This window comes from Corapipo altera, unplaced genomic scaffold, assembly GCF_003945725.1.
Source record: "Corapipo altera isolate COAL_440 unplaced genomic scaffold, ASM394572v1 53, whole genome shotgun sequence".
NCBI classification, from domain to species: domain Eukaryota; kingdom Metazoa; phylum Chordata; class Aves; order Passeriformes; family Pipridae; genus Corapipo; species Corapipo altera.
Window position 1 is genome coordinate 9838313 of NW_020884900.1, and position 14147 is coordinate 9852459.

Sequence of the window (14147 nt, forward strand, 5' to 3'; positions counted from 1 at the left end):
ACATCCTCAGTCCCTAACTTACACCCTTTTCAAGAGAAATGTAGAGAGGCAGTAGCTTCTCCAAATTTGTTTCTGGATTCAGGAGCACAGTACTCCACTCCCAGAGTCCAGCAATCAATCAGTTCCAGGTATCTAATCCATCATGCAGAACATAACTGGTGCGAGAAAGGTATAGTAACTTGTCATATAGAAGGGGGTAGGAAATCTGTGAAGCAAATCTTATTTTTCCATGTCAAACACCTCAGAGACAGTCAACTGCTTCTGTTGTACAGGAAAGGCTGACAAGTGGAATCACAGAATCATAAAATGGAAGGGATCTCAAACATCATCCAGTTCCAATCTCTCTGCTGTGGGCAGGGACACCTTCCACTACACCCCCTCAAAGCCTCATCCAGCCTGGCCTTGAACACTCCTGGGATGGGGCATCCACTACTTCTCCAGGCAACCTGTTCCAGAGCCTCACAGTGAAGAATTTCTTCCTAATATCTGATTTAAATCTCTCCTCTTTCAGTTTGAAGCCATTACCCTTTGTCATAACACTACGTGCCCTTGTAAAAAGTCCCTCTCCGGCTTTCTTGTGTGAATGAAAGAACAAGGGGTAAACCCCAGCAGACTGCCTAGCAGAGCACCAGATGCTGTGTGAGCTAGTCCATTCCTACCTGTGTGTTTCTTCTTTTGCCTGACAGGTGAACCCCAGCATCTCCCATTGTATCCACCTCGGTTTCCAAGGGCCAGACGACTGGGGACCTTCCCTTCTTGTTTCAAAACAGTGGCCTCTGCAGCTGGTTCACAGGGGGACCTCTGAGAGCTTTCTGCATGAATAGAACAGTGACAAGGTAAATATTATAGTTTGTTTATGTATCTCTAAAATCAGTCATAGCCATTTAGAAAACATAAATATCAAAAGATGCAGGATTTTCATAAAATAAATGGTATTTATGAGGAGGATTATTTCAGTTTTCTTTCAGTATTAAGCACATCATCTGACACCAGGCCAGAACATTTAACTCAAGATTTGGAAAATATGCTGCAACTACGTAAAATTTTATTATTATTGCAGTCATCCTCAGCTAGTATCCATCTCTTTGGAAATAGTTAATAGAGCACTTACATTCCACCAAGTGCTGCTGTATGTGACGTCTGCCACCAATGTGGAAGCACAGCTTGAAACAAACCATATTGTGCTGGTTCTGGCTAGAGTAGAGTTAATTCTCCTCAGAGCAGCTAGTATTGGGCTGTGTTTTGAATTTGTGCTGGAAGCAGTGTTGATAATTCAGGCATGTTTTAGTTATTGCTGAGCTTACACAAAGTCTGGGCCTTTTCTGCTCCTCATACCACCCCACCAGTGAGTGGGCTTGGGATGCAGAAAAGCTGGGAGATGACACAGTCGTGACAGCTGACCTTGACTGACCAAAGGGATATTCCATATTATATGACGCCATGCTCAGCATATAAATTTGGGGGAAGAAGAAAAAGGGGGGGAAATTTGGAGTTATGGCATTTGTCTTCCCAAGTAACCATTAAGAGTGATGGAGCCTTGCTTTGCTGGGGATGACTGAACACGTGTCTGCTCATGGGAAGCAATCAATTAATTCCTTGTTTTGCTTTATTTGTGTGCACAGTTTTTGCTTTGCCTATACAACCCATGAGTTTTCTCACTTTTATTCTTCCAGTTCACTCCTCCATCCTGTCCAGGGGTGAGTAAGCAAACAGCTGCATGGTGCTTGGTTAAACCAAGCTGGCTGGGGTTAAACCACACACACGTATGCCTAATGACCTTCAGTAATCTTTCTTATCTATCTTGCATGAAGGTACCTGACTCAGTGTGTAACTTTTTGAAATCCTGCACTTCTGTGATACAAATCTAAAAGACAGAGGCACAGTAGATTTATGTTAACTGATTATACAACTATTTCAAGATAGGACAACCTGAAAACTAGCTTGAATTTCTATGCAACAAGAATGTATACAGAACTGGACAGAGCCAAACAGATAATGGCAGAATGACATTCTAGTAACCACCAAGGAACCAGATGGTAATATAATCACTCTGACTACTTCACTATGCTACAACAGAAAGGTTTTAGCATCGCCCTTACAAAGCACTTCTTACCCTGTGCACTCTTCTCCACGAAGTTCTCAGGACTGCTCTGGACTGCAGTGCTTACAGCAGTTTGCTGAGTGACAGAAGTCCCTGGAAGCTGCTGGATAGCTGCAGTGGACTGGGCAGCATGTTTGGAAGGAGATTTTTGATTTGCAACTGTAGGTTTGCTGGATGAGTAGAAGGAACTCAGCGTCTGTGGTTTGTGAGTTTGACTCTCTCTGTCCAGAAGTTTGTCTAAAATCTTTAACAAGGGAAAAACCAAAGGCACTCAGCAGAAGGGTAAGAGGAAAAGCACCAAATCAACTTTCTGGTGGACAATAAATTGCATTTGTTGGAGGAAAAGAACAAAAATGCTTATTCTCTAGAAGGTAGGCATCAGCTTCCTGTACCAAGGATCAGCAATGCACAGTTGAGAGCCATGGGATCTGCATTACACGAGGAAGCAAAGATTCATTTGTACTCAGTAATATCTCCATTTTCTCTTGAAACAACCACTGGCTTTACTTGAAAAGTACCTAAAACTCACAAAAACAAAGTAATTCTGGTACATCATGGACGGAATGGAGCACTCTACATTTAGTTCTGCCAGTCATCAGATGCTCTTGTTTAAATCACAAAAATTCTGTGCTTACCATTCAGAAAATCCTGTCATACACTACAGATAAACTGGCAAAGCTAGGAGAGAAATTGCCTTCTATGGCCTGCAGTAACATTTTCTTAATTTATTATGTAATTGGGGAACAATGTGTGACCACATTTTACAGGTTTGTCTATTTCTACTCTTCATTGTCCACATGAAATGAATACCACAAATCTGACAGAGCATTTAGTTGCAGATGATTGATTTCACAGTGTCCCTGTTATTCCCCAGAGAAGAGTACAGCAAAAGTGTTCTCCTTTAGGAGACAGAAAGACACTAATAACATACTTCGTGCTGTGTAGAAGGATTTGTGAATATAAAAGATTAATAAAACCATTTCTGAAGCATCAGCAGTTTTCAATATTTTTTTCCTCCTTTGGGGTGGAAGAGTAGAGTTTTACCCTCTCCTCTGGATGAGAAATTAAGACACAGGTATACTGAAATAATGTATGAAAGAGGTGAGAGGTTAAGAAACAGAGGCTTTGCTAGATCATACTGTTCTGCAAGCCAATATCCCTGCAGCAAAACATAAGCAATCCCCAGACCACACGCAGACTGTACACTGAAAACCCTTGGGAAAGGACTTGTTTTAGCAGGTAAACAAAAGCAATAAAAGTAGTGACAACACATCTCCTGACTGGACCTTAAGAAACCTACGGAAAGAGTACCTCTCCAGGGCAATGCATACTGCACAATCAGATTTTCCATCAGTGGAAGAATATAAACACCACAATATAGCCTGTAAAACATCAGTATGTGACACAGCGACTTATGCTCACCGGCTAAACTATCAAATCCATTAAAACCTGCTTTCCATCTCTCTCTCCCCTTTCAAAGGGAAACTCACCTTCTTCAGCTTAGACTGATCATCCTTGTAAGTGATCATCAGGGCAAGTGCCAGATCCCCTTTCTCCCTTCGTGTGCCTTCACACAACAGAGGATGTTCCGCTTCACTGACAGTTGTTTTCATACCTGCAGGCCAGAAAAGAGGGGATGAAGAGACAAGTGAGCCCATGGGACTACACTACATCCTGAGCACTATCTATACCTCAGACTAATTTATTCACCTCACTGTTACAGGCAAAAGAACACATTTCCCCCCCTATTTTTCTGTTAACTTCAGAAATAGGTCATGAATAAACAGGAGCTGCCATCTGCTACAACTGTCAGAACAACTGGATACTAATACACCACAGGAAGAGTCCAGGCAAGCCTTAACCCTATCTTGAAGCAACCTTTCTGGTTTCTGCAGATGCTACAAGCCAGCATTCCCACACCATAAATAACTCATTTTCCTCCTTTCCAAGATGAGGCAACAGAGAACAGGTCTTGTTTAATCCACTATATTCTTTTTTGCACACTGCTTTAGAACAGGCATACAGTGGTGTCAACATAACATATATATATATAATCACTGCTTTGTTGTTGAAGCTGATAAGTGAACCAACAATACACTACCATGCTGCGATCCTGAATTATATGATAAGGTTTGAAAGCACTTCTGCTAGTCTTTCACTAAGACTAACATCTTTTGAAATGATTGCCTTTTGTTTTCTAAAATGGTCCATCTTCGTTAAAGTCCAGGCAATACACATTCCATGACAAAAGAGCAAGCAGAAAGCTAAAATTCATGTTACTACTTTAACATTCAGTTCTCATCCCATATTCCCCTTCCATTTTTCACAGCTTTGCAAAGACACCTCAGCCCTGGCATGTAGAATCCTTCTGCATCTGGTTCTGGTAAACTGTGCAAACACTTTCATTTCTGCACCAAACTGGAATGAACTACTAACTCTCACCATCAAAATGGTGCAGGATGAAGAACATGGATGAAGATAGACTTTTCTTGTAAAAGGTTCTTACCAAGAGCAGCAACAGCTGCCTCAAAACCAAGCTCTTCATCTCCAGGCATTTCATTATTCCAATTACGGCTTGGGGGTCTAGAGCCGGTAGGAGAAACCACTGAAAGAAGACAATAGAATTAGTATTCAGTTTCCAAACCTAAGACCTCAAAGCAGAAGTCATTTCTGAGAGCTTTCTGAATTTGCAGACCTTCCTCTGGTCCTATTCCTAGCCTTGTATCAATTTCAAGATCACAGAACCTTATGGGGTTTTTTTTCCATTTCTCTCTAACCTCAGAAGGCTCCAAACCAGGCAGGTATATTGTCAAGTCAGTCTTCTAATCCCAGGTTGTCGTGTTGTTTTTTAAATACTAGGGTTTGTATTACTTTCTTCTTACTACAAACAGCATAAGAGCAGCACAGTCAGTCACTTATAACTATTTTACAAACACACACAGAGTGCTGAAATGTGGTAAGTGTCCAGTTGTTTTCAAATGTAAGCAGAAGCAGAAACAGTTCCACCGGGGAATAAAGTACTTTAAAGCAACATAGAGGGAAGTACAAGCAAAGAATAAAGATTAGGCTGTTCTTATACAGTTTTCTCTTTGAAAATTCCTCAAGACCTAGCATCTCAGAATATGTCCTGCACACACTGAGGCTAAGGCAGTCAGTACCTGGAGTGCACAGGACATCAAATATAAAGCTTGCCAACATCAGAGGCAGGACAGGACGGTAATCACATAATGTCCCTTCTCGCAGTTCTTCAGCTCTTCCTCGAATAGTGTTCATCTCATTGGTGCCCAAGGGAATCTTTTTCAAGAGGGCTGCAATCTCAGATTCCTGATAAGCCAGCTTCACCTGGTAGTATCCACAAGGAAAAAGAAGAAGCTGTCAACAGCATAGGCCCTGTGGGCAGCAGACCATTTCTCCTTATACATAAAGTACAGCAATGGTTTTTATTGGATTATTAAATTATAGCAACTCTTAGCAGCTTAGCTATCTTTACCATTCTCTCCGCAGTGAAAACAGGTTTTCAAATCTAATAACATTCTTGCCTCATATTTATACACAAACTTTTTTGCTCTAATTATCAATCAGCTGTATGCAGGAAAAATGTATCAGCTTTCCTAAGAACATCAGCAGAAGCACCTGACTGGACAAGCCAGTGGAAGAAAGGATGCTATGTCAAGTGTTATACCAATTGGAGACAACAGAGACTGATCAGCAGAAGGGGCACATGGTGGCAGCACACATGTCATCAGGATGAAGACATTTCACTACTTTTTTCCTGTATTCTCTCCATTCTTAACACGTGAAAGTAATTGTTTCCTTTTAGGCAGCAAGTGACTGTTAATCTCACAATCTTCTGATCAGACCTTAAGAAGTACAGATAATTAGTGCAACAAGTGTAGTTGGTGGATATCTAGCAACAATACACACCTTGAGGGACTGAACAACCTTGCAGTGAAAAGCAAGGTGGCTGTAAATCACAGAGACTTAGTAAATCACACTAAGGTCTTAACTGGACACTTCACTTTTCTAAACAGGAATCTTAATAGCCATCAAGGAGTGTCCAAAATAATATGCTTCCACAGTGCATATCCTCACTTGCATGAGATATCAGCAAGAGCAACAATTTTCAAACATGTAACAATCACAGCAATTCACCCTAGGGAATAAGTTTCAAACCATGTCACTAACACAAATATGGACAAATACAGGTATTTAGAGATGGTTTTCATTTTCCAAGATTAGTGAAAGAAACTGGGAACATATTTAAGATAAGAAGTAAACTGTTCTAATCAGAATAATATATTCATAAAAGGTTTTGTACTCATTTAAATATTTTCAAGCCTATAGCTTCACTTGAAATCAAAGGTCTAAGCTTCCTATCCATGAAGGTAACAACAGATGAAGTGATATTTCTAATCATTTTTCTGGCAGATCAACATGTGCTAATGGGATGTGCAACCAATTCATTTAGTCCCACTGCAATCAATTTTAAGGAAACACATAAAAGCATAACCAAGCTTTAGGAGAAATGTGAACCATGTGAGTTAATGCATTTCAGCAGAACAGTGGATACTGCCTTTCTGAGATATTTCATACCTCCAGAGCCTTTGTAGAAGCAGGTGGTCTCTGCAGCTCCAGAGCAAACATTCCTATTTGGAAGGCCAGGTTGTGGTACTCCAGACGCTCACTCAACACAGTCAGCAAGAAAGCAGCTTTAGACAAGGTGTTTGTTGCCATCCATGTCTGCTTGCTGGTTGACACTTTGTTCTTTTTGCCCTGTTTGAGGAAGAATTTTTCACAGGACACTTTCCTAAACATTCTAAATGCTCTATGCTTGTCCCCCTGTTATTTGCAATAACTAACAGAGAGAAGAAAGAATAAAATACATTTAAATTTTATTCCCTTTGAGGAGGAATCTCAAATTCCAGTGGTTATTGTTGAACATAATTACTTTCCCTATATCACTCCAGTACAACACAGCAGAAGAGCTGGCCCGTGATAAGACATGTCCACTATTGTACTGATGCTGTGCATGCCTGTCCCTTCCAAGGGAGCCCTTCCATACAACAAACACTGCTTAGTGTCACTACAAGTGAGTTTCCAGAAACCTATGCTTATTTCTTTCCTCTCCAACCCTCTTATCCTGAAGCAGCAAAAGTACTAACATAACTTTTTATGGCTGCTGCATAACCTCATAGCATATGGTAGCACATATCTCTTAAACAAAATATCAACTGAAGCTGATGTTAAATACAGTGTGTTGTTCAATTGATTTAAAATAGACTCCTAAAACAGTTTTTAACAGACAAACTAAGTTTGTCTCTGAAGCATAAGGAAAAGCGAAACAGCTTTTAACTAATCTCAAGTTTCTGAAGGTTTCAAGTCCTGCTGAAAGGCCTCTTTCTTTCTCCCTTTTATTCATAAACACACAGAGAGCAATAAGGCACAGTAATGACATCTAGAGTTCAATTCCAAGGAAGCATCAGAGAAGCGCCCCAAATCACAGCAAATGAGGAATGCCTGGGAATGCTGTTGTATCCACCCCACATATTCCTTCTAACTTACTCTCTAGCTCCAAAACTAGACAAGCTCTCTCTCTACCTTAGTTGGTGGTTGCTCCACTTTGAGATCTGGAGGGTTGGCCAGTAGGTCCCTGGCAAGCTCTACAGTTAAGCGGCAAGCTTCATTACTGTATCCATGTGCATACAGGGCCTCTGCACAGGCAAACAGGATCTGCAAGAAAGAACAGATGGTCACATGCAAACCACACTGCCCCAGCCTGCAGTTAGCCTGCTCAAATCCACTTGTCACAAAGACTCTGCAAACACAATTCCTGATTAACGTCAGCAGCAGGTGTTCTCAGAGCCCTCCTTGCCTGCACCTTCCCCATCACTCCTTGAAGCACTTCCCCAAAACACCTTTTCTTCCGTGATTAAGTCCCATCCCCTCTCCACGTGCTCTAAGAGATCAGAGAATAACTAAAAAAAACCCTAAAACCCAAACTGACTGATTATAAATATTTCATAGAATCATAGAATATTCTGACTTGGAAGGGACTCACTAGGGTCATCAAAGTCCAACTCCTGGCCCTATGCAGGAGACCCCAAGAATCACACAATGTGCCTGAGAGCATTGTCCAAATGCTGCTTAACTCCGTCAGACTTGGGGAGCTCTGTCACTTCCCTGGGGAATCTACTCCAGTGTCTGACCACCATCTGGGTGAAGAATCTAATGGGTGAAGAGTCCTAGTATCTAAACCTGCCCTGACACAACTTCATGCCATTTCCATTCAGTTGTTTGCTCATACAGGTGCAAGCTCTAAACATATTTTGTGGTTATTATAGGAATTTGACACAGTCTATTTAGACTGCCTCTCCTTTTCAGAGAATTTCTGCTTACATGGTGGGCTTTAAATTTTTCTTGCTGAGCATGTCTTAGTCTTACTCATTTTTAATTCCAGCTCAATTTTGCTGTTTCCAAGAGCATAAAAAAGCACATTACACAAAAAGCACACACAGTTTTGTCTCTGTTTGTAAATCCTGGAGTGTGAGATGGGACTAGCTAAAACTGAGACACAATTGCAGTTAGCACAAAACAGGGAGTCAAGCTTGTGGGAAACAGATATATGCTACCACTGCCTTAAGAATGTAGATACTTTATGATACAATAGGTAATGAGGACATTATAATTAAGCACTTTAACAACATGCTAGGTTAAATGTGACTGCTAGGAGGGTGGTGAGATCACGATTTATATAATACATAAAACCACAAAACAGTGTTTTGAACTAGATTCAGCTCACCTCCATCCGGTTCTCTTGCTCCAGAGGCTTTATACCAGCAAATATATCCTGCTCCTCTTCATTTCCCCCTTCAGCTTTGTCATCATCTTCCTTGGTTACCTCTTGTGGATTCAGATAGTACACCTGGTAATCATCTTCCTCTTCTCCATCATCCCCTCCCCCCACTGCACCATTCTCTCCCACTTCTTCTGGCTTCAGGCTCACACCACCAGTGTTCTCATCTGCAGAAGGCAGGTCATCATCACCACTACCCATCTCCCCCACAGGATCCTTGGGCGATTTCTTGGCCATGGAACTGCTCCTGACAGTGGGCTCAGGTCCCTCAGAGAAGTACACCCCACCATCCTCCTCAAAGGCATCCCTGTAGCTCCTGCTCAGTGGGCTTTCTGTAAAACTAAAGGTGTTGCTGGCTTCTGCCCCGAGCGCCAAGCTGCTGTCATCCAGGCTCATCTCTGCCAAGTCTGGTTCCAGAGAACTGTCTTCACTGCTCATGCGGCGTTTCCCACTATGTTTACTGGTCAAACCTTTGCTCACCGGCAACTTTGCTTTGCCCACTGCAGTCTTATACACAGCTTTATCCCCTTCTGCTGAGAGTCGTCTCAGAACCCTCTGTGGTGTTTCAGAGACAACTTTCCGCTTTCCAGTAAGTTCCTTTGGACGAACTGCTGGTTCCTGGGGAGAGGGCCGCAGCCTGTCCCCAGGCTGTAGACACGGTCCCCCGGGCTCCTGCCCATGGGTTCTACCAGCCTCACAGGCAGTTTCTGAACACTGCAACCGGCAGCTCCTGTGCTGGATGGCCTTCACCCAACAGAATGAGTTCTTCTTGTCAGTGCTGCTATATGTAATCCCAGGAATGGGATAAGCTTCCTCCCAGTTGAAGTAACAGGCTTCCACAGCCGGCTTGAAACCTTGGAAGAGCTTCTCCAGTGATTTCTTGTGCTGACCCCTCTTAACATTATCTATGACTTTCAGCTGCCACTGTCTAAGCTGTGAGCAAAGGTCCCTGCGCCTAAGAAAAGTAAGAGGATAGGTTAGGAAGCAGACACAAAAAGGACCTGCAACAAACTACTACTTAACACACAGAACACCTCCTTGCTTTGGCCAGAAACATCTTCTGCTGAATTAAGTATAGGCAGCAGTAGTAAGAAGACAGGCTGAAAAAAGCAAACAGGTATATTAACAACCAAGTCCTAGACAGGTCCATAATACAGAAACAAAATGTGAACACTACCAACATGAAAGTACAATACAAACTGCAAGGTTTAAAATTAAATACTGTCTGCCCTGTTTGCTTATCTGCCCTAAATAAGGTGTTAGAGATGTGAGCCTCAGCAGCCTGAGACCAGTGAGTACCATGGGGAATTGTTCTTGGAAACACCCATGAAACAGTTTGCAGTAGCTGTGAAACTATACTGTGAATAACTCTAGTCAAGACATTAACAAGTAGAACCTAAACAGCCTATGCAGGAAAGCACACTGACAGACAGGACCACCTAATCTGCCTCCCAGACACTTACCTACCTCTTTACCCTGACGTGCCCATACAGAGCCCAACAATTTAATTTAGACAGTAGTAGGTTGTCCTCAGGAAAATAAACTGTTGTAAAACATAGGCACAGAAAAAGCAAGACAACAAGAATTGATGTTCAAATAACTTTGAGGAAGAATCAAGCTAGTAGGGCTATATAGCCTTAAATTACACAGCAGTTAGTCCCGTGCCCCATATTGCTACGGGAAGAACGAAACAGTTCTGCATTTCCCAGCTCTAAATCTTACATAGGGCCTAGGCACATGAGCAAAATAGTCTAAATGGATTGATGATCTAATCCAAAGAGAGGAAAAGACACTTCTAGAAATTTCACCAGGTGTCTCAATCAACCGCCATTTTGTTTCTGCCACAGATTTCAGACACAGATTTCTGAGGTACAATCCCAACACTTCAATCAAAGAACGAAAAAAAAAAATTTAAAAAATGGGGTGCCCCAATTTAGGTGCAAAGGGTATTAGGACAAAAGGGACTAAACAGAATGGACTGCTTATATCTGCCCACTCAAGAAATTAATTAACAAGGGACCAGACTAGTAGGGCTTAAACAATGAGAAGATTTCCAGAAGGAAAAAGAAGGAGCGGGAACTACTCGGGAAAGGTAATGTAAGGATGAGAGCCTGCAAAGTCTCCTTATGATTCACTGCAAAGTATAGGAAGGAAAAGTAGAAGAGGGTTCTTCTTGGAGACTATTCAAACACCAAGAGAATAGGTAATCAAGCCGCAGCATTTCAATTATTCATTAGCTCAAGTAGGAGATCAGAGCAAATTTGAACTGTGTCAAATAACACAAATTAGAATATACATAGCACAGCTTCATATTTTATTAATGGTCAAAATCTTTTATGTTTTTTCTATGTGATTTGATAGATGTTTGAGTTTATTTTAAGTCTCATTCCCCGTTTCCTACAGTTTTTGATTTGTCTTCAACTCCTATATTTAGCTACTTCATATTGTAAACTGTACACGACAGAAACTGCATCCATTTTAGTGTCCTTGATGTACCTTACATAGATAGGGCATTTTATTAATGTTACACAACAATTCACAGAAAGTAAATCCTGTTAATGTGTAATTGTATTGAAAATACCATCCTGTTTTCATTTGTTCTGAGAAACTTTTCCTGAGAATTTATACCATATTAAACTAATTCAATATATTTTACACACCACACCTTGTAGACAAGATGTACGAAACAAATTATTGCAATGTCAACCACAGTATCTCAATATGAGCTCTCAATTCCTCTTCTGCTATTCAACTGGTGCTAAATAAAGACGGCAGTGATTCACCAAGGCACAATATGGTTTAGAAATGTGCAGAAGCCACACAATTTTTTCTCAGACAATTGGAAACACTGAAAATCATACACTGGTGACACTGTTTACCAATGCACTGCAGAGAATAAACTCCCTCAGAGCTTTCATCTTGAAACACACAACAGTGAATGACTGGGCTAAACAGAAATCCATTAAACTGCTGAATGGTTAAATATAGAAACCATTAAAATTAATTGGTAGCTGGTGCTATCACTCAAACAAATGTTCTCCACCAGGACATTACAATGTAGAATTACACCCATACGTAAAAGAGGAGTCTCAGAAAACAAATCAAACTACTTGATCTTGCTGAAAGTAAGCAGCAATAGCAATTAAAGTAATTACAGTGCTCTGAACCTTACATAGCACATAGTCCAGAAGGACTAATGATTGAACAGGTAATGAGGTAATGATACAAACACAAGAAATCTACAGGATGAAACTCTTGAGTGTGCTTGAGTATCTCAGAAATTAAAAAGAGACCAAATCTGATTCTGGGGCTCACCTCTGTGGACTAATAGTTGGGTCGAGGACAGCCAGCCTCCAAAGAACCACCATCTCATCACACATACTTGCACAAGCATGAGCAGCCACTTCTGACTGGCCATTGCTGCGTCCTGTGTGCCCACTGGCGCTGCTGTGCGACGCGGATGTTCGCACACTGTACCACCAGCCGGTTATCTGCAGGAGAAACACCTCAGTACAGCTGTGTTGTGGCCAACATCTCATCCCCTGTTCTCACTTAATCTCGTAATAACAAGGAAATGGGATCTGTGGTTAGTACCATGTTTTCTTTTGACTCCAAAATAACTACAACCATTAAAGCAGTACTGGTTTGTGAGAACTAAGGGCCTCAAAACTTCCCTGGTTAGAAGGCACATGCCCAAAGAACAAAACACTCACAGGAGGTTCACTTAGAGGCCTTCACACTTGGAGGGAAAAAGGGAATAAATGTGATAAATAAAGCATTCCCTTTTTCCTCATCAAAGTTGAGGTATGTGATGGAGCAACAAGGAAACTTCCACGGCAATTTATATTACAGACTGAGATCAGTGTCCTGAACTGTCAAAGGAAACCTTTTTCCTAATATTATTTTAAAAAATATAAAAAGATTTACTACTTAAACGCACTGAAAGGTATCTTCCACAAAGATGACAAAAGAATCAGAGATTCTACCACACAACATATATGTTTAGATTTTATCCAAGTGACAGCTCATATGTGACATCCTTCGTTTAAAAAAACAACCCACAGCATTAAAATAAATCACCTTCATTGGGCAAAAATCGAATCAAATATGCTGAACAAAAGAAATCAGACTCTACATATTCATGCCAGAAGGACTGAGGCATTTGGGGAATACAGTGTTATCAGGACATAATTAAACCAGAACAAGAGCAAACTGTGTCATCATTTTAGCATGGAGAAGCACATGCCCATAATGCATACAGACTATTAAAAGAATTGTATTCGACTGTATAGACGCATAGCACACCAGTCACTGGCTCTGCTCTGGTTCCTCAGAATTTCCCCCTGCTCCACAGCAAAGAGGTTTGAATACCTGCTCATAGTTGAGACACTGGTCAGTCAGAATCTCCAGCAAAGGAGCTGCATTGCTATCCCGTCTCTTAAACATCTCCCGCACAATGGAAAGCAAGTTCCAGATTCCTTCAGGTTCTCTTCCTCGCAGGGGACGCAGGAGACAGGCCCACTCAGCAGCAGCTGGTGGCTCCGTGGAAGACAGATACATTGAATTCACATCACTGTAGGTAAAACAGAAGAACAAGGATGAGAAAAAATTAAATCAAGCACGATCATATAAAATCCTGAGTATAGTCTACATGCAGAAATATATTTGCCCCTCTGATGGGACAGACATGCATAACCTAAAAGACTGAATGCATAATGAGCCTAAGAACACCACACAAGCAAAATATTGTGCAAATACAGTCTGTTCTACTGAAATAACACTAGACAAGCTACGAAGTCCAGAAGAGTGACTGTGAAACTGAGGATCCTTCGGTCCAAGGCATCACATAAGCCTACAGGCTATATGGTGAATGGAGCTTACAGATTACATGAATATCACGTTTTCCCTTTAATAGGAAACAGTTTACCTGAAAACGACAGGAGAGGGTCCACAGAATTTATGAAGGGTTTTCTTTATGTTGTCACTCAGAGTAGATTCATCTAAGTACCAGGTGCTTTGATCTGATGCAGAGGGTCCAGCAGTGGGATCTTACAAAAGAAAAACACAGGTACAGTTTGCAGGCTTTGAATATATTTCACTCTGTATGTTCAACTATGGAGTCTACAGGGAGTACACAGGCAGTGCTACTCAGTTTATTTCACCTGTTGCTGAACACCCAACTCAGAATTACCT

At 41.4% G+C, this 14147-nt stretch overlaps 1 protein-coding gene across 2 annotated transcripts in view; it reads right to left on the bottom strand.

Moving 5' to 3' along the window:
• Positions 1-14147, bottom strand: part of ZSWIM8 (zinc finger SWIM-type containing 8) — a 57710-nt gene that overhangs the window by 10519 nt on the left and 33044 nt on the right. For both annotated transcript variants that reach the window (XM_027649360.1, XM_027649359.1), the window contains exons 7-17: positions 13882-14002; positions 13326-13527; positions 12270-12445; positions 8901-9909; positions 7700-7831; positions 6695-6874; positions 5260-5443; positions 4608-4706; positions 3592-3716; positions 2114-2345; positions 660-812 (exon numbers count right to left, since the gene is read on the bottom strand). In XM_027649360.1, coding sequence (XP_027505161.1) covers positions 660-812; positions 2114-2345; positions 3592-3716; positions 4608-4706; positions 5260-5443; positions 6695-6874; positions 7700-7831; positions 8901-9909; positions 12270-12445; positions 13326-13527; positions 13882-14002 — 2613 coding nt within the window. The remainder of the gene's footprint in view (positions 1-659; positions 813-2113; positions 2346-3591; positions 3717-4607; positions 4707-5259; positions 5444-6694; positions 6875-7699; positions 7832-8900; positions 9910-12269; positions 12446-13325; positions 13528-13881; positions 14003-14147) is intronic.